Genomic DNA, 20110 nt, shown 5'->3' on the forward strand with positions numbered 1-20110 from the left:
TTACGGTTAGATAGTTTCCCAACTGATCTTCCTGCTTCTAGTCTCTTCCATCTGTTATTAATTTTGCACATCAATGCCAGATTAAAATTCTTACAGTAGAGTTTGTACTCTACTACCTGGCCAAACACACACACACCCACCCACCCACACACACACACACACACACACACACACGCACAGATGGACAGACATGCTCCTCTAATACTTACCTACTTATTTCATATAAAACCTAAAATAAAGTCTATTCAAGGATCTCTAGAATCTGACTTTCACATTAACATCTTGGCTTTATTTCTTATTACCCCAGGCTTCGAAATCATTTGTTGTCTAAAATCCCCCTTTTCTGTCCAGGAATATATTCTCTTTTCCTACTGTGTGCCTTTCTCTTTCTTAAGTGCGCAAGTCGGTACTCACCTTATTTGTGAAGACTTTGTTGGCTGGTACTTTTGTTCAATTAATTTGATTTAATATACTAGATTTATGTCTTGAGTCTGAAGTTAATTACAAGTTTCTTAAAGGCAGAATTCTTGCCTTAAGCTTTTTTTTTTTTTTAAAGACTTTATTTATTTGTCAGAGAAAGAGAGAGAGAGAGAACAAGCAGGGGGAGCAGTAGAGGGAGAGGAAGAAGCAGACTCCCCGCTAAGCAGGGAGTCCAATGCAGGCCTTGATCCCAGGACCCTGAGATCATGACCTGAGCCAAAGGCAGATGCTTAACGACTGAGCCACCCAGGCATCCCACATTAAGCTTTATATTATTTCTACCACTCCCCCCAACTCCCAACCTATCCCAGTATATTCATTAAATAAATCATTCAATAAATGTTGGCTGGTTGACTGACTGGAATCAAAGTAAGTTTCTCTGTGCATTCCTTATTTCTGGGGAACACCGATTTTATGCTTCCAAAAGTAAAAAAGAAGAAAAATTAATATATAATTATGTATAATTATTGTATATAAGTGTTAAAATGCACATTGCATGCATCTGAGTTAGAATATACATTCCTGGAGGTAAGTGTTTTGGGTGGTGAATATAGTAAATATTGCCAATTTGCTCATTCAATAGTATGTGTTGCATGCATACTATGTGCCAGAACTTTTCGAAGCCTGCATACTGCAGGGACCAAACAGACTAAAATCTATGCCTTCACAAAGCTTACATTCTAAGGGAGAAGACAGACAATAAATGAAATAAACATGTAAAACATCTAGTTTGTTAAATTGTGATTTATAAATAAGTGCTTTGGGGAAAAATAAATCAGAAAAGGAGTTTAGAGAGTGTTGAGAGTACAACTGCAACTTAAAATAGGGTGGTCAGTGTTTTCCCTATCTGGCATGAAAAATTGATATAATACCTAAGTATAATACAATTAACATTTGCTTGAATTAGTTTGCCTCAGAAAGTATGACTAGGAATATTTTTCTTATGATTTAATTATAGTTGGCTTTTAACAAAGACTTCAAAATGGCAGCTTAGGTTCATTTTTAGTTCAGTGAAGAATAGTTCTCATACATATGCAGCCTGGATTCAATTCTATTTCTTGGGTTGGATTATTACCAAAATCTTAACAAGGAAAATGAAGAAATATGGATGCCTCAGGAATTGACTAACCACTTATATCGTGCATTAAACATGCTTCTCTGCATCCAGAAGCTGACTAGAACCAGATTAAGAACTAGAAAGGATTTCTTGGCAAAGGATCCTTACTTGCAAAAATAATTCCAAGACTTGGGCTGAGCTCAAATTTTAGGATTTATGTGGAAATTCGAGACTTATCTTTCATATTGCCATGTGAACAATTTGAACAAATAATACAAACTCCCAGAGATTTTGGTCTCAAAAAAGTCTAGAGTTCAAGAATATTTTCCATCTCTTCTATCAGCATTGTCCTTTATTTAAGTAAAACATTCCTTTCATAGTCCATTGAATGAAGTCCAAGTCCATTAATGAAAAAGACACATTTCAACATCACACTTTGTTATCAAAAATATTGTGATTAAAATAATATAGAGTGCATTGAAATGCATTCTAGGAGAATGAGTAGGGTATAAAATATTATTTGGCTAAAATAATACCAATAAGAAGTTACCCCATTATATTAAAGCTATTATATTAAAGCGTAATCCACTAATCAATCATTCTGTTAACCCATATTAGATAATTTCTAAGTTTTATTAGGGATGAAGAAATGACTTTGGAGATGAGTGGATGGGGAGGGTCAGAGGTGATAGATATATTGATGTCAAGAGGGAAAAAAAGGAACAGAATGGGGAAAATGAGAATGCCAACAACAAATCTATTTCACAGTTTGGTTTAAGGTCCATGCTATTAACAGTCAGCTGTGATGGACAAACAGAAGTTGTGGGTAGAAGTTTGTGTGTGCATGCATGCACGCACGCACGCATGCATAACTTGAGATGAATGACAACATGTTAATAATGCTTCCTGTAGTTTGTCAAGAATATTTACTTGCTCTTTTCTCCCCCCAGCATTGCTGACTGTGTAGAAAGATGTTTAGTCTTACAAACTGAGGGTTGCTGGAGTGGTGGGGGTTGGGAGGGATGGGGTGGCTGGGTGATAGACATTGGGGAGGGTATGTGCTATGGTGAGCACTGTGAATTGTGCAAGGCTGTTGAATCACAGATCTGTACCTCTGAAACAAATAATGCAATATATGTTAAGAAAAAAAAAAGAAGAAGATAGCAGGAGGGGAAGAATGAAGGGGGTAAATTGGAGGGGGAGACGAACCATGAGAGACGATGGACTCTGAAAAACAAACTGAGGGTTCTAGGCGGGGGGTGGGAGGATGGGTTAGCCTGGTGATGGGTATTAAAGAGGGCACATTCTGCATGGAGCACTGGGTGTTATACACAAACAATGAATCAAGGAACACTACATCAAAAACTAATGATGTAATGTATGGTGATTAACATAACAATAAAAAATTTAAAAAAAGAAAGATGTTTAGTTTTAGATAATTCTCTAATGAGGTATTATATCACTAGACTACATAAATAGATACCATATAACTCTATACAAGTAAAAATAGATTAAGTAGATTTCCTTTTCTTAAAAAAAGCACAGAGAAACTGCTTACCTGATATACATTAGTGTGAAGTCTACTTTTGGTTACTTCCTGTACCAATTCCAACAGATTTCCGATTAAACTTTGCAGCAAACAATTTGCTTTCATTTCTCCAGGAGCCTTCCATACAGGATAATGGGCAGGTGTGCTGTGCTGGAAGTAGGGTTGGTATCTTAAAGACTATGAAAACAAGAAAGCATTTGCAGGGTAGAATGGAGTCATAAAAATGAAGGATTCCTTCAATTAAGGATTTTCTATTGGTCTGGAGCAGAAGACTCACATCACCCCATTTAACACCACAAAGCATGTAATAAATACCTTTAATGTATCGACAAATCCATTTACTAAATAGCAAAATCTTGCAAAGATATTTTGAAATGCTTCATATTATGTATACTAAGCTGTTTCCAAATCAGAAGAATAAAAACAAAAACCCTAATTTAAAAGTAGAAAAACAACTCCAGTAATGCATTTTAAAGATTTTTTGTATTTATTTATTTGAGCGAGCGAGAGAGAGTGAGAAACAGCATGAGAGGGGAGAGGGTCAGAGGGAGAAGCAGGCTCCCTGCTGAGCTGGGAGCCCAATGTGGGGCTCAATCCCAGGACTCCCGGATCATGACCTGAGCTGAAGCAGTCACTCAACCGACTGAGCCACCCAGGCACCCAAGTAATACATTTTAAACTACCTCTTTAGGATAGAAAATAAGACTTTGTAGGTCTTCATCTTTCTTTAAAGGTGTATTTTTGAATAAGTGATGCTTTTCATACTTGCTATATTTACACTGAAAAGAATTACAAAAACAGGATCTTACAGCTTTATATTCTTTGGTGAAATTAAATCTTTTCTTTACATGAACAATCCTCAGTTCCCAGATTCTTGCCATATGATGTATCTGTGCCTGCCATGTCATGTCATTAGTCTACTGCAACATCTGATTTCAACTCAATCTAAGTAATTTTTGTCACCAGCTACTGTCATGGATGTGTTCCTCTGTGTGGTTCCATCTTCTTTACAAGTGATATATTCTGGTTACTCACATTAGCTTTAGGTTGTGGTTACTAATATGGCTAAGGACTTGTTCTATTTCAACAGTATAACAAATGGACTTTTGTGTCATCCCTCTGTGGGGAGTAAACAATGCATCTAAAGAATAATCAGGAGATGAGTGGAGCTAATAACCCAAGGAGGGAGATCCCAAAGACCTTTGCATGTCCAGTCAGCTCCATACCAAGGGAAATGGAAATGAGAAGTCCTTGGTGGCCTTGGGCAACTACTCTTAATCCTTTGTGCCCTTTACTTGAGAAAATGGTGAAGCTGACATACAAAGAAAGACGTATTAAAAGTTTTTTTTCCCCCAAAATGGACTTGTCTTCATCCTGTCAAGCATTTTTGTTCACTTTTCTTGTGAATGTAAGGCAGAGTTAGGTCTTGAGGTTGCATCTGGCCAAGGGCCAGCTTTGTGAAGTTACTTGGCCCATGCAAAGATGAAAATGGAAACTGGCCTCATAAATTGCTACTGCTCTTGGGCAGGTCTACTTACAGCTGAAAGCCAAAGGTTCCATTACTGTCTTTTCAGAAAACAGCAAAAGCTCAGTGGAGATTAATTAACATTTTCCCAAATTGCTTCAAGATTCTGAGATGAGATGTTGAGTTGTGGGTTTAGTTGTTCCCCTTCTTTGCAAGGAATGTGCTCCAGGGCAGAGACTTGGATTAGAAACACGGACTGCCTTCAAATCTACCTGACATTTGACTCTCAGTGAGGTTGAGCTGTACAAGGGTAAAAAAGTACTCTTTCCCAGACCATTTGTAAAGTCTACAAATTTAGAAATAGATATGAAAAAGAAAAGGTTTGAATAGATACTTAGCATTCTAGATGATCTGGATTCCTGAAGGAAGAGAGAATTATAACAGAAAAAATTAACCTAGGGGAGCTATGGTTTGGAGTTGTGTACTTGTCAGACTGACACATCTTCATTTGGGTGGGAATATACACAAGCAATAGAAGACTTTTTTTGTTTTTTCTTGAAAGAGTTCCTGAAATGGCTGATCAAACAGCTCTGCTCACTCACCTTGCATGCAGAAGAAAGAAGTCAGACCAAAGTTTTGATCAAACCTAAGTTAGTGTGTATCTCTTGGGTCCAGCACTTAACCTCAATTCTTAGCTGAGTCAGGTATGACTGATATCATGGAAATATGTAGAAATAATAGCCATGACCATTTATTAAGTGCTTCCATTATACACTTAGTGTTATACGCTTTACATAGATTATTTCATTTAATTCTTACAGTGACCTGGTAAAGTAGGAAGTTTTCTTTGGAATCTGAAAAAAAAAAAAACAACCCATCAGTAACTTATGATGTATGTCCTATTCATGGTAGATCAAGGTTAGCCCTTTCTAAGGCATATTAAAATATTGCCCTTTTCTGGAACACTTCAGTAGGCCACCAAGACATTTCTGGTCCTCCTCCTCCCCCACCCACTGCTCCTTCTTTGTCTCCTTTCCTGAATTCTCTTCATCTTAATATCTTAATGTTGGAGTGCCCCAGGGCTCGTTTCTCGGTCCTCTTCCATAGCTACATTATGTAGTTGATCTCAGCCAGTTCCGTGACTTTATTTTATTTTTTTAAATTTATTTATTTTTATTAACATATAATGTATTATTTGTTTCAGGGGTACCGGTTTGTGATTCAACAGTCTTGCACAATTCACAGCGCTCACCACAACACATACTCTCCCCAATGTCTATCATCCAGCCACCCCCTCCCTCCCACCCCCCACCACTCCAGCAACCCTCAGTTTGTTTCCTGAGATTAAGAGTCTCTTATGGTTTGTCTACCTCTCTGGTTTCCAGCTCCGTGACTTTAAATAACATCTGTATGCTGACAAACTCCACAGTTATGTCCACTTCAGATATATTTATTTAGTTGTCTACACCTATCTTCACATGGATGTTTAATAGACACCTCAAACTTAACCATGTCTAAATCAGAGTTTACAAATATTTCCCTCCCCTGACCAAGTCTGTTTCGTGCTATCTCCCCAATCTCAGTAAATGTCAAGTCAATTCTCCCAAGAGCCTAGATCAAAACGCTGGGGATTATCTTTGCCTCTATCTTTTTCTTATCCTCATGTCCAACCTATCAGCAATTCCCGTGTGCTTTATCTTCTAAATAGAATCAGAATCTGACCACTTCTCTCCATCACTCTGACTTTAGTCTAGGCCATCCTTATTTTTCATTCCAGCTAGGCTAATCTCCTTGTTTGCTCTCTTACTTCTCCGCATATACCACTCATACAGCAACAAGTCATCTTTTGAAAAAAATAACTTTTATTATGGGCCTTTAAAAACATACACATACACATAAATGATGACCATCCTCATGCACCCATCACTCAGCATCAAAAATTAGCATTTTGTCCATCTTTTTGCTTCTATTCCCTACCCCCCTCTTTTTTTTGGTGGAGTATTTTAAAACAAATACCAGCAAAGGCGTCCTTTTAATTATCAGATTAATCTGCTCACAACTTTACAGTTGTGTCTCTTCTTGGTAAAAGCCAAATCTTTTATGATGGCCTACAAGGCCTTTGTGACCTGTCAGTACTCCCCACACAACACCTCCTCGGACTGTCTCCTGTCCTCACTCTGCTTCAGCTACAGCAGAGGTTCTCAAACCTTAGCGCGCCATCAGCATCGTCTGGAAGCCTTGTTACAGGACAGACTCCTAGGCTCCACCCCCAGAGTTTCTGGTTCAGTAGATCTGAAGTGGGCCTCCTGAATTCGCATTTCTAACCAACTGCCAGATGCTACTGGTGTCCAGCGGGCATATTTGGACTATCACCTGCTACATTGTTCTCCTTCCTGTTCCTCAACAAGCCGGGCAAGATTTTGCATCGGAGTCTCTGCCTTACTCTTCCCTTGCCCTGAGCACTCTTTGCTTTCCTCAAGATTCATTTTATTCCATCTCTGTTTAAATGATATCATTTGAGGGGCCTTCTCTGGTTACTCCTAAAATAGCATCCCATTTCCTCACTCTGATTTTCTTCACAGCACGCATCCTTCGTTTGTTTCTTAGCCCGTCTAGATTGACAGCTCCATGATGGCTTTGCTCTCTTATCGTATCCTGTACCAAAACCTTGTCTAGTACGTGCTCATTTCACTTGTCCAACGAATGGATCATACACTGAGAAGGGGGGCCCAGGTCCTTGCTTGGGACACTGGACAGGCAAATTCATTTCTTCTTGCCTCAGTTTCACCATTTGTGAAGGAAGTGGTTGGTTAATGCCTACCCTTCCCATCTGCCTGGGCACAGGCTCAAATCAAAAGAGAACGATGTGAACACGCCCGCGAAGCAGAGCAGTAAGTGAATAGCGAGCGCCGATATGCTGTGTTTTGGGTTCCCTTTCCTCGCAGAGACAACACCCCCTCCCATTTCCTAGCTCCCCCCGCCCGGGTGACCCACAGCCCCAGCTGCGGGCGGCCGCCGCCCCCGTCCCGCCCCGCGGGCTCGCGTCTGGGCACGCCCGCCCCGCTCCCGACTGGCGCCCGCCCGCCTCCACCACTAGCAGCAGCAACGGCAGCAGCAGTAGCAGCACCCTCCGCAGCGGCAGCACCCTCAGCAGCAGCAACAGCGGGAGCAGGAGAAAGGGGAGGCGCCGAGGGAGGGGTCCTCGGCCGCCGCGGGAGGCCGCATCGCCGTCCCGTCACGGCGTCGGCGCGGCCGGGGCCGAACCCGGAAGTGGCCGAGCCCGCGCGCCCGCCCGTCCCGCCGCCGCCGCCGCCGCCACCACCACCCCGCACTCCGGCGAGCGCGGGAGCCGCGCAAGCAGACGGAGCGCGCCCGGCCGAGCTGGCCATGGCCGCGGGGGCCGCCGCCGCAGGTGGTGGCGCGCGGTGAGGCGAGCGCGGCGCCCCCTCTGGGGCGGATGGAACGCGGCTCGGCGGGCGGGCAGTGCCGGCGTCCGCGGCTGGAATGGTGCTGGCGGCGGCGGTCGGTGCCTGCGTTCTGAAGCCCCAGAGGAGCCACAATGGAGACGCCGCCGCTACCTCCCGCGTGAGTGAGCCGGCGAGCGGGCGGGCTGTGCTGCTGCAGATAAGCGCGCCGCTGCGGCGCGTGTCGCCGGCCGCGGGTGCTGCTCGGGGACGGCCGCCGGCTGCCCGCCGGCGGAAACCGCCGGGAGCCGCCGGGGAGCGGACGCCGGGGGCGGCGGGAGGTGGGAGGTGCGGGGCGTGACGAGGCGCGGTTCCCGCAGTCCTGAGGCGGACGCCGTCGGAAACTCAGCCTGGCCAGGCAGGGACTTAAAACCCTGTCCAGGATTTCCAGGGAAGGGTCTCCCCGGTCCAGGCGAATAGAAGATTCGGGATGGGGCTGGGCTTGGGGACTCTGCCCGTCCTGTGTACGCCTCACTGGAATGCATGGGCTGCTGGTGCCCAGCTTGCCAACCCCTTTCTGAGGGATGGAGATGTGCTGCACGGGAGTCCGTTGAAAAAAAGGAAACTGGAAAGTACCAGACACCGGTGTCTAAATGAATTGATCTTAGGTTGCTTGCTTCTCTAGATTTCTAGCAAAATTAATATGTGAGGAGCTTTGACATCACTCTAAATGAGCCACGGCTCTTCAGGGCATGTGACCTCTTTTACCTGGCACTGCAGAAAATTGTATCCAGAAACCAGAGCATCTTCTGTTTCCTTGGTACCCTGGGCAAATTAGTAGGCACAGGTGTCTTTTTCCTTGGTAGCTAGATACATTCAAGATACCTGCAACGAAACTACTTCCCAGAAATAATAACAGTCGAACAATTATTGTGGAAGATATCGAAGATTTGCATTATTCTGTACAATATTATTTTTTGAAAGTATTTAGTAAAAGTGGACTATAAATCCCCAGGAGTTTTGAAAATTTCAATTTTGGTTTGCCTTCCTTAGGTTAACCTTTGTGAAGGAACAAGAGCCCTTTGAATCTGACTTCAAACCGAAGCAAACCTCATTCTGAGAACGGTGTACCTTTTCATGAGATCTTATTCATAGAGTCTTATCGTTTTTCACTTAGATTTGGCCAGTTTCACTCCATGGCAGTTGTACCGCACCAGCCTCTTGTGGATATGTGGCTGGATATATTCCAGCCAAAATATGGATATTTGGCTTGGGCTGAATAATTTTTTGATGTTGAGTCCTTTTAGGAGAGCTAATAGGATCCTAGAACTACAATTTCTAAAAGTGCCTTACAGAATTTTTAGCTTGAGTGGAACAGGTCATGGGGATCTAAGGAGTAAGATTGATGAATTGACCCTCCTGAGCTGGTAGAAGCAGGGGCTCAGTTGCTTCCTGATCACTGTGGTTTTGAGGGCTTCGTTTTTTGGTCATGTTCTTCAGCAGCTTTGGGAAAGCTCCTGAACCCCTAGGAAACATGGTGGTGGATTGTTAGCATCAGTAGCGTGAATACAGCACCAGCACATGGGTTCTGTCCAGGCTTAGAGTCAATTAAGGCAGGAAATGTTATCTGTATATAGACAGCACATAATATATAGAATATACCATGTAGGCATGTTATCTGTAGTAAATCTGCCCCCTTTATATCTGTTTTCTGCAGTCCCATTTTACTTTTGGAGCAGAGGAAACTACGGGAAAGAACAGGGGCTCTCAGAAATGCAGGTGAAAAAAGGGTGTGGACAATAAGCAGGCTCTGGAGGGAGGGAGTAGAGGCACAGAAAATGATTTAAATAGACATAATTGAAAGTGAAATATGTGTGCATGCAAATATTGATAAACAAAATTTAGGACAGATCAATTAATCATAATTTTGGTATCTAGCACAATTCTTTGGTATTGAGACTCCATCAGTAATGCTGGAACAATGGCAGGCTGAGATGTAATGGAAAGCTAGGAATACCAGCAGGAATGAAAGAACTGTTAAAACTTCTTTTAATCATGGGTGGCTAAAGTTGGTGAGACTTATTCATTGTTCACGTTCATTTAATAATAAATGTAAATAGGGTTTATTTTCATCTGGTCTATGTAGGATTAACCCTCAGGTCAGAGTTTGTTAGAATCAGAAATAGTTTTCCTTCTGACCCCTTGGCCTGTTTGCCTTCACTTCCATTAGCTTACTTTTCCCTTACACACTAAATCAGGGGTGCTGTGTTTGAGAATTGCAAGGCAGTATCTTTTTGGGAAGGAGCTTTATTGGGCCTCACTGGCTAGAGCTTGGTGGATGGAGGCAGTGGAAGTTATTGGGAGGGCTCAGCCTTTCATAAGGTTAGATTTTTAGCCTGAGCTTTAAGGCAAGGCAAGATGTTTGATGTGGGCTTAATATGCCTTGGGTGATGTGATGTGGTTGGAAGCAGGGATTCAGATCCTCTTTGGGCAAATGTCTGTTTGTTAATTCATTAATTCTGCAAATATTTGAATGCCTGTCTCTGCCTGGCACTGTGTAGGAGCTTATACTCCTGCTTCTTTTCTAACAGCCAGTTTCACATTGTTTTCAAATCCCACCTTGCTGCCCTTTGGCCTGTTAGCATATTGTCTTGGAGGGGTAGAGGTTCCCTAATTCCTTTGGGATAGGCTTGTTGAAATTAGGTTTTGATCTCTTGTACTCTTTCCACTCTTTGCCTCCAAGTTCTCCTCATCCTTTTTGATTTTCATGTTGTCATTGGGCGTCATATCTCTGCTTATTGTTTTTTGCATCCTATATGTGGCATTTAGATTCTCCTGCATTTTGGAATCTGGGTGATAGGAAGATGATGGGACATTTGCCTCTGACCGAACCTGAAGGTGTGTGACTAAAAACTAGTTGTAGGGTAGTAAAGGAAATTCAGGTGGTAAACTGAGATGTGCAGCCCTGACCTTAGGAACGTTTCACAGATTCTAGCTTTTATAGTTATTTTTGCAAAGGATTTTCATAATTATTAAGTTGAGGGAAGACCGGGGTATAGGATGGAGTGCGTTCCTTTGACCACCCCTCACTGAACAGTTTCTTAGCCCTCATTTTCTTACTGGCTCCTCTTTCACAAGTTGGCTTTCTCCTTACAAGCCTTATGTTTTTGTTTTTCCTTCACAAAACTAAGCAAACGTGCCTCAGATACAACCATATCCTGGACCAGTGTTTCCACATCACTGCCGTATCTTGGCATTGGAGTTGTTCAAGTGTAGGCAGACAAGCCTCTTGTTGACCATGTTCTAAGGGATTTAGACAGCAGAAGATGGGTTGAATTAGAACAGAGGTTTTCAGAATTTTGGATTTCACTGACCTGTGAAGTTAAAAGAAAAACTGAGGTCCAACACAGAATTGCTAAGTTTTTTGTTTTGCCTAGCAGAAAAAAAATCGATAAAATAATTATCAACTCTCACCATCTTTTGGTAAGAGAAAGGACATTTTAGTGTCCCTTTCCAAATAATGTCCAAAGAAGGACATTATCTCAGACTAAAGGATAGTCCTTAAATTGAATTAATTTAGTTTTATGAAAACTTACTACATTTTCCTTATTTTGTCACAGACCAGTAAAAAGTTCACTGAAGCCTGACATTTGTGATCCACTGGACCAGATGACCTTAAAGGTTTTCTACTTTTTAGATTCAATTACTGTGAATTTGGAACCTTGACAGAGGTTACCCCAATATTCATTGGTTTGTCTTTTATAGCACATTGAAAGGTATTCTTGTTTTTGTTTAACTAGACATGAATGTAAATTGGGCATCTGTCAGATCATAGGTGAATCTCCTCAGTGACAAAGATGTTTAAAATATTTAGGAGCAATAATGGCTGACAAGGTAATGTTGAGAGAAGACATGGATCAATGTGTGTTGAAGGAAGTGGTATATAAGGAAAATTCTGAGGTGTATTTGGGAACTTGAGAAGTGGATTCTGGAAATAGGTAACATTTCTGCAGTGGTCTAAATTTTCTGATGTTGGGAAATCGCTCATCCCCATCCCACTAAATAGCCCCAAACCTTGTTTCTGATCTATATTTCCTAATGCGCACAGTAGACATTCAATAAATATTAGTAAGTGTGCTTTCATGAACATTACTGTAAATTTACTCACCTGTGGCCGTTATGGAACTGCATCAGGAATGTTTATGAAAACAATTGAACTTCTTAAGATCAAATGGAAGATTCTTTCAAGGTGATACAGAGAATGAAAATTGCTTTTCAGATGTTCTTCTATAGAATTCTTCCAAATTCCAAATGTATTTACTGTTTATAATACGGGAGTTCAGGTTTTTCATTCATATTTATTGGGTGCTTACTATGACCAGGCTTTGGGGATATCTCAGAAAACAAAGTCCTTTTCCTCGAGGTTGAAACTGATAGTGAACAAATATATAATACAATTACCGTAGTGCATGGGTCAGTATATTTTGTGTGTTAAGTACTTTACTGTTTTACATTTCAGACTATTGGCCTTTGCTGAAGTATTTTTTTGACCAGTTCTTTTCACTGATCCTGCTTTAAAAATAAGCTCTTGCTTTCCATGACACTACTTTTTCTTGGTTTCCTCCTGTAGTTTTTAGGTTGCTAAATGTGATTTACTTTATCTCATTTAATCTTGTCAACACCCTTAAGGTCTCTATTGTCTTTTTTTCAGATGGTAAGTTACTTTTCATAGGTTATCAAGTAGAGGAGAAGTTGGGACTCGATCACTTTTTTCCGGTTTTACATGGCTTCTCTTCTGTTACTGTTTGTTGGCAGTGGCAGTTCCTCACAAATGCAGGTCTTGGCCAGTTCTTTTTAATCAACTATTAATCACTAAGTTGTGGCTCCATCTATATCTTAAGCCTGGGCTCTAGATTGGTGCTTCGGCCTTGAATTTTCAGCTTCTTACAGAACGTCTACTCTTATGTCTCAGATTCAACATGCCTAAAACTGAGTTCTCAAACTGACTTCCCTTTATAACACCTGCAGTTGTTCAGTGCAATAATCATTCTTCTTGTCCCAGATACCCAAAGCCTTGGAATGGTCTCTCATTTCTCTCTCTCTCATCGTCTTCCACATCTTATCAGCTTCCAGGAACTGTAGAGTCCTGGTTTCAAGCATCCATTCTGACCACTACCATTCTGATGAACAGATTTTATCCCTTGATACCTGCATTTTTTTCCTCCTGCCTTTTCTCCTATTAACCTCCATGTGTTCTTTCCTCACCTTTTAGTCCACTTACTATTTTGACCTCAACATCTTAGAGTCACATCAATGACTTACCAAACCAGTTATCTCAACCAGATGATCAGAACCCTCTCTCATTTTGGCCTAATCTTATATTATGTTCAAAATTATTATTTGCTTTTGACCTCTTAAAGTCATCTCTGCCTTATCACAAGGCAGGAGTCTCCAGCCTTTTCCTATCCCGTCCCCAGTTAAAACAACTTGGAATTCTTCCAAGGCCCATGTGGAACCCTGTCTTCCTTCACACAGTCTTCCCTGTTTACCCCAATTCGTTCCAGCTACTCTTTGCAATCCTACAGTATCAGTAACCCATCATCTTGCACTTGTGTCCTGACTTGTGCCATTCCCTAGTGGTTTCAGATGCGCCTCCCCAGTTAGATGCTAAGTGGAGAAGTTTCCTGCATCCAGCCTCCTGTGTATCCCTCACTCTGCTTAATGTTAGGGCGTGCAATCGGCATGTAGGCAGTGCTTACCTACTTGATTTATTAACAGTGGTGGTTGTCTGGACTGTTGCTAATAACTTTTGATCAAATGTTGAAATTAAAAATGAGGAAGGCCAGTAAAGTCCATAAAAATCTATCTCTATATTCAGGTTAGCTTCTAACCTCAACATTTTTCTTCTTAACTCTGTATTTACTTTCATACAGTATTTAGTGCTTGTACAGCTCCCTGAGGCAAGTAGGTGAGGTGTTATTATCTTTGACTTTACTGTTGCATTTCATATTAGACATATTTGTGGAATAACAAAACCTTATCTTATAAGTAAACAGTCTGAAGCCCAGAGAGGCGCAAGTGACTGTACCCAAGGTCACTTGGTCAGTATTTGGCATAGGCAGAACGACAGTTCGGGTCTTCCAGCAGATTCTGGTCCTCTGCTAGTGCCTTTTCATTCAAGTGCTGGAAAATGTAGCCTAGTCAACTGAATTGTCAAATCAAATTGCAGCCCTCTCTTACTAGCCAAGTGCTGGTAATCCTAGGAGAAGTGGTGAAAGAAAGTCCAGAAATATGAGTTGATAAAAGACATGGAAGTGTTTGAAATGGATCATCAACCTCCTCCTCCCGATTTTAGCACGTCATAAATATCCCACTCTGATAGTGTTTTGTTAACCGTTTATAACGTATTCTTTAAAATAAGATTGATCTTGCATAAGACATACTTTTACCCTGGTCCCTTTCCTGGTAATAGTCACTGCCAGGGACAAAAAGTGCCTGATTGTGCTCTGTTTGTCATGTAGGTGGGAGGGAAAGAGGGAGAGAGAGCTGGGTTGAACTGAAGCAGAGCTTTTTACAGCTCTATTGTTCTATCAGAGAACAATTATATTCTGGCTTCCATCAACGTCTCCACTTCAGACATCCCAACCACCTCCTCCTGCTACTGCTTCCCCACACTCTGAACATAAAACCACACAACTAAATTCTAGGGGGAGAAGAGGGGACGTATGTGATCTCTCCCTTCGTCCTCCAGTAGGTTCAGTGTTCTGCTTTCTTTGCTAATCCATTTCAGTAAAATTGGGCCTTTCCAGCTTTTCCAGCTCAGAGAAATCTGAAACATAACTTTTGGCAATATATGTACTATGCTGATGTATTCAGGGATATTACCTTTTATTCTGTCACCATGCAAAGTTACTACGATATTGTTGACTGTATTCCCTAGGCTGTACTTCTCATCGTCGTGACTTATTTTATAACTGGAAGTTTGTACCTCCTAATCCCCTTCACCTGTTTTGCCCACCCCCCCAAACCTTCTCCTCTCTAGCAACTACTAGGTTGTTCTCTATATGTATGAGTCTGTGTCTCTTTTGTTGTTGTTTGTTTAGATTCCACATGGTAAGTGAAATTGTGGTATTTGTCTTTGACCTTTTTCACTTACCATAATACTCTTTAGGTTCATCCATGTCGTTGCAAATGGCAAGATTTCAATGGCAATATTATGATGTATGTTCTCTGACTAGATGGCAGGGTTTTTTTTCTTTTTTTGGGTTTGTCTCAAAGATGCTTCCTATTCAGTTCCTAAAGGTCTTCATACTGAAGGTATAATCCAAATTCTTACATGTCAGTAGGGCAGGTGTTAACATTTTTTTTAAGGGACATTTACTTGGTAATATGACTGTATGTTTGTAAATTCTAGTTAGTCTGCTGGCTCTGTACTAATAAATGTTTAAATTCCAAACACTTGAAGGGAATCTGCAGAGAAGGTCTCTTTGTCTTTAACTAATTGCAAAAACTGAAACCACAACTCTGCCACAAACCAAAACATGTTTCCAGTGGAGAAAGCCCTCTATTTTTACAACCTCTAAATACTGTAGTGGTTATTTGGGTGAGATGAAGGCTCTGAGAGTATTTTGTTGGGAAACTGTAGAGTGACGTAACAAATACTAGTTAAAATATTAGTTATGGTTGAATCTCTACTTCTGATATCTTGGTTTTGTGAATGGGAGCAATGTTAGTATGATGATCAGCTTCTGAATGCAAGTTTAGCTAGGAAGACAGCAGAGGAAGTAGGAGAGATGTTATAAGGTAATGGAGAAACTTCAGAGCAGTACAGGATGGATGGTGACTTTGAAAACAACAGCTGGTGACGTGAACTTGGCAGAAGTTTGTGAGTAATGGTGGGTGACTCATTGCAAGCAAGGGAGTCTTGCAGCTTTTGAGGTGAACAGGCAGAGGGGAGAGCAGAGATGGTGGCCATACAGAGGCTAAGTATTTGTGTCCTGAATGTGAAAATGTCTGGTGCCCTGTTAAATTTTGCAGCTGCATCATTCACATGAATTATAGCATTGCTTCTACCAGAAAACCCTAAAAACATGGACAACCCATATTTTCTAAAGTGTTTGTTCTCAATCTGAGTTGATTGTCCCAGGGTGGGAGGTAAGTGGGTGGGACATATTAAATCACCTTTTTTTTTTTTTAATTTTAAATTATACAGAGCTGCCTTTCACCCCTACTCCTGGAGATGCTGTCATTCTGATATACCTAGTCCTATAAAAGGGGCTTGCCTGAATCTTCATGTGAAAATGGGTTGTTGTATGCAGTTTGAAAAAATTGCTTGTCATGCTGGTCCTGTCCCCCACCAATGGGAATCACTATTCCAGAGCAAATACTCTATATCTGAAGAAACTATACCTCATTTCTAAGATGGCCTCAGAACCAACCTCCACTTGGTTATGGATCTTGACTCTTTGAGGGAGACAGCCTTATTAGAGTCTTTATTTTCTTCTTCTCTGAGAATTCATTTACTGCCAGTAGTGTGTTTTGGGGCAGAGTTAGAGTTACCTAGTTACCTTGTCTGAGAAGCCAACTCTGCCTGCAGCTGGAAATTTACAGAAGAGTCAGTCACTGAGGAAGGCTTCAGGATTACCTCTTAAAAGGTGTAGCCATGTATTGGGATCCAAACCCTTGGAAACCTCTACCTTAGGGTATGTTTTGATAACAATAGGCTGTTGGACAATTTTAAGACTGGTTACAGAGTATAGAGTTGGGGAAAGATTTAAAAATGAAAGAACCTTGAAAAAGTATCTCGGGATAATTTAAAGAAGACAGTTCTCAGAATAAGAAGCTTCTCTGGAAAAGGCTAACTCCCTGCTTTAGAAGGGAAGCAGGGAGAAGGTATAACTACACTTCACTGGTATAACTTAAAGGATAAACCTTCACCTCCCACTTACCTGCTTCCTAGTGTATGTTCATTTTCTAAATCTGTAGTTTTAGGCATGATGTGTCATTTTGTTACTCAGTTCTGCTTCTGAATGAGAGACTAACACAAAACCACATAGGAAGTGGAAAATTATGGAAAGGACTTTAGTGTTGAAAATGTAGCCCTGTGCAGCAGGGTGCTGTATTTCTAAGTAGCTCTCAGTACAGAGAACACTTAAAAAAAATTCGATGTTATTTCTTACTTATTCCTTTAAGCCTTTGAATAAAGTCTTCTCTTTGTAGAGTTTTTGGAGTACATCAGGAAAAGCAGGAGCTGAAAATAGCTTTAAGAATGCCCCAATATAGATATTGATTATTGTATGGTAGCTGTCTTAAAGTTAATTCTCTAATGCAGGAAGCTTTAATTAATAATTTCTTAAGCAAATATAAACACTCTTGACTCTTATATAATATTCTTTCTAGGCCTGATCTGCTTTTGCTTCCATTCTGAGCATTGAAAAGCCTATGATAGTTTTGCCAATCCTCAATATTGTATTTCCCCTTTGTTGTAAACTCTTAAGTTACTAAACTAGAAGCAGATGTAAATCTTAACTTCCTATACATGTGGACAGTAAGTGTTATGTGGTCAGAAAGTTTGCCTAGGTTACATATATCTACATAATTTCATTTTTCCTACTATTTTCTTTATGAAAGGATGGTGGGAAATAGCATTATGAGAATATGTCTTATACTATAAAATGTTTCCCAGTCTCCTCTGCCAGATCTGAATGTTCTTTCATCTTTGGTTCCTAGACTTACTAGCTCTTTTTCTCAGGCCAGGTGTAACTCGTCCCTCTTTCCACACACACACACATACATACACACACACACACACACACACACACACACACAGGGCACGGGTAGTGGAGTGCACCATCTTATTCTCCCACTCCAGCTGGGGGCTCACCCACTGGAGGCAGTATCTTGTACTAATTTATTTGTAAGGCCCCTTTAAAAACTCTCAAGGGATGGGGAAACAGGACTTATATCCACATCTAGTATGCAAACCCTGGAAGAATCAGATGCCTCAACTCATATTGATTCCTGGGGCTCCGAGGAACGAGCAAGGATAGCATCTATGGTTGATTATGGAGGTTACATTAATGTTTGAGTGCCTGGGTTTCGCTGCTTCATGTACCTTCTATGGAATCAGTGATCTCCACATTTCTGTCCAGCTAAAATTTTCTCTCCAGCTCTAGACTCTGATATGCCAATTTGATATCTTCACTTGGACGTCTGATGTCTTAAAAGCAACACGTACGAAGACGAAGCCCTTGATCTTCCTATCCCCAAACTGGTTCCACCTGCAGCCTCCCCATCTCAATTAATAGAGACTCTATCCTTCCAGTTGCTCAGACCAAAAACACTGGAATCGTTCCGATTTTCTTTGACGTGCCACATGCATTCTGTCAACAAATCTTGTTGGCACTACCTTTAAAATATACCCAGAGCCCCGTCGCTTCTCATCACTGCTCCGACCTCCACTGCTGCTGCCGTGCTTGGAGCCCCTGTTACCCCCTACTGCATTACTTTCCTAAATAGTTAACCCTCCTTCATCTTTGCCCACGTTGACTGTTCTCAACCAGCAGCCAAAGTGATCCTTTGAAAACGTAAGTTGGATTGTGTCACTCTTCTGCAGGGCCTCCCTATTGCCTTCAGGATAAAAGTCTTCCAGCATCTTACAGCCCTTCACGGTCTGCATTCCCCTCTGCTCCCCTGCGCCAGCCCTGGTCTCACAGTCCTGGAATACACGAGGCTCATACAGGCCTTTGCTCTAGCTCTTCATCCTTCTGGACATTCTCTCACCTCCTGATCCTGGTTCAAATCTCACTTCTCAGTTGGGCTATTGATGACCTGATGACCGTACTGGCTGGTGCAAGTTGCATCACTCCGTACTCTTGCTTCTCTTTACCCTGCCTTTTTTCTTCCATCCATCGCTCTTATTTTCTAATACGCTTCCTACTTCACTGGCTTGTTCTGTGTATTGTCTCTTCCCTCTCTCCTCTCTCCTCTGCTAGACTCCAAGCTCTGTGAGGATAGGAGTCTTTTTTTGTTTATTGTTCACATGTATTCCAAGGGCCAACTATGTGCTTAGTACCTAGTTGGCACTCAGATAATATGTGCTTAATGAATTAGAGAGAATGTTTTAAAAATGAACGATCCTTTCAAAATGGGTCAGAAAAGGAAGAGATGTGAAGAGAAATGCGGCAGTAGATAATGATGTTTCCCTGTTCTTTGTGTGATATATATATACACAAGTATGATTTTTAGGCTTAATTTGGGTATCCTGATTTTTTTATTTAATAGCTTTATTGAGGCATAATTTACATGCCATAAAATTCAACTATTATAATTGTACAATTCAGTGATTTTTAGTACGTTTCTGGAGTTGTTCAGCCATCTCCCCAGAAAGTTCCCTTGTGTCCATTAGCAGTTAATCCCCCCTCCCTGCTGTGGTACCTTGATTTTATTTGTTAATTTTTTTTGCCCCCAAGTCTCAAAAGAATAATTTATACGCCATGCTCTTAAAAATTACGTTTAAGTATAAAGTTAAGTATCATTGCTTAAAGTAGGAAATGGTATTGAACATGAGTGAAAAGAATGAGCTCGAAGAGTCAGACTGGCTTCAGTCTCACCCAGCTCTACTATTTAGTTACCCAAATAATTTTTTTTTGCCTTCATCTTTTCAGCTGTTAGATGGGGATAATAACAGTAATGAGTTCACAGATTGTTGTGAAGATTAAGCAAATAATGCAGGTAAATGACTTAGCACTGTGGCTGCTGTATAGCAAATACTCAATAAACTCTAGCGAACATGATTAATCTCGTTACAAGAGTAGGTCTGAAATATGTGGGGTAAATAACCTGGCAGGTGGAAAGCAAAATTCAAATCAGATTCTGAGTTTTTGAAGTTTGTGTAAAATACGATCCTGTTCCTGTCTCGTAATGTTTGTAAATAATATGTGACTACAACAGATTGTTAAAAGCAGGTTAATTTCCAACACAGAGGATCATTTCTCATCATCTTTATTTTGAGTTGTCTGCTGAACCACTTTTACTGAATTTTCTGTGCTCATCTTTGACAGAGCTTTAACACCGTGGAGGTGATTACCCACTTTTTTTTGTTAAAATCATAGTGACCATCAGAAAATGTTCTAAACTGTGTCTTAATCTTACAT

At 41.1% G+C, this 20110-nt stretch overlaps 1 protein-coding gene across 2 annotated transcripts in view; it reads left to right on the top strand.

Moving 5' to 3' along the window:
• The first annotated feature begins 7971 nt into the window (after positions 1-7971).
• Positions 7972-20110, top strand: part of KLHL2 (kelch like family member 2) — a 97071-nt gene continuing 84932 nt past the window's right edge. For both annotated transcript variants that reach the window (XM_027598490.2, XM_027598491.2), the window contains exon 1: positions 7972-8136. In XM_027598490.2, coding sequence (XP_027454291.1) covers positions 8111-8136 — 26 coding nt within the window. In that variant the 5' untranslated portion in view covers positions 7972-8110. The remainder of the gene's footprint in view (positions 8137-20110) is intronic.

Source organism: Zalophus californianus, chromosome 2 (assembly GCF_009762305.2).
Source record: "Zalophus californianus isolate mZalCal1 chromosome 2, mZalCal1.pri.v2, whole genome shotgun sequence".
NCBI classification, from domain to species: domain Eukaryota; kingdom Metazoa; phylum Chordata; class Mammalia; order Carnivora; family Otariidae; genus Zalophus; species Zalophus californianus.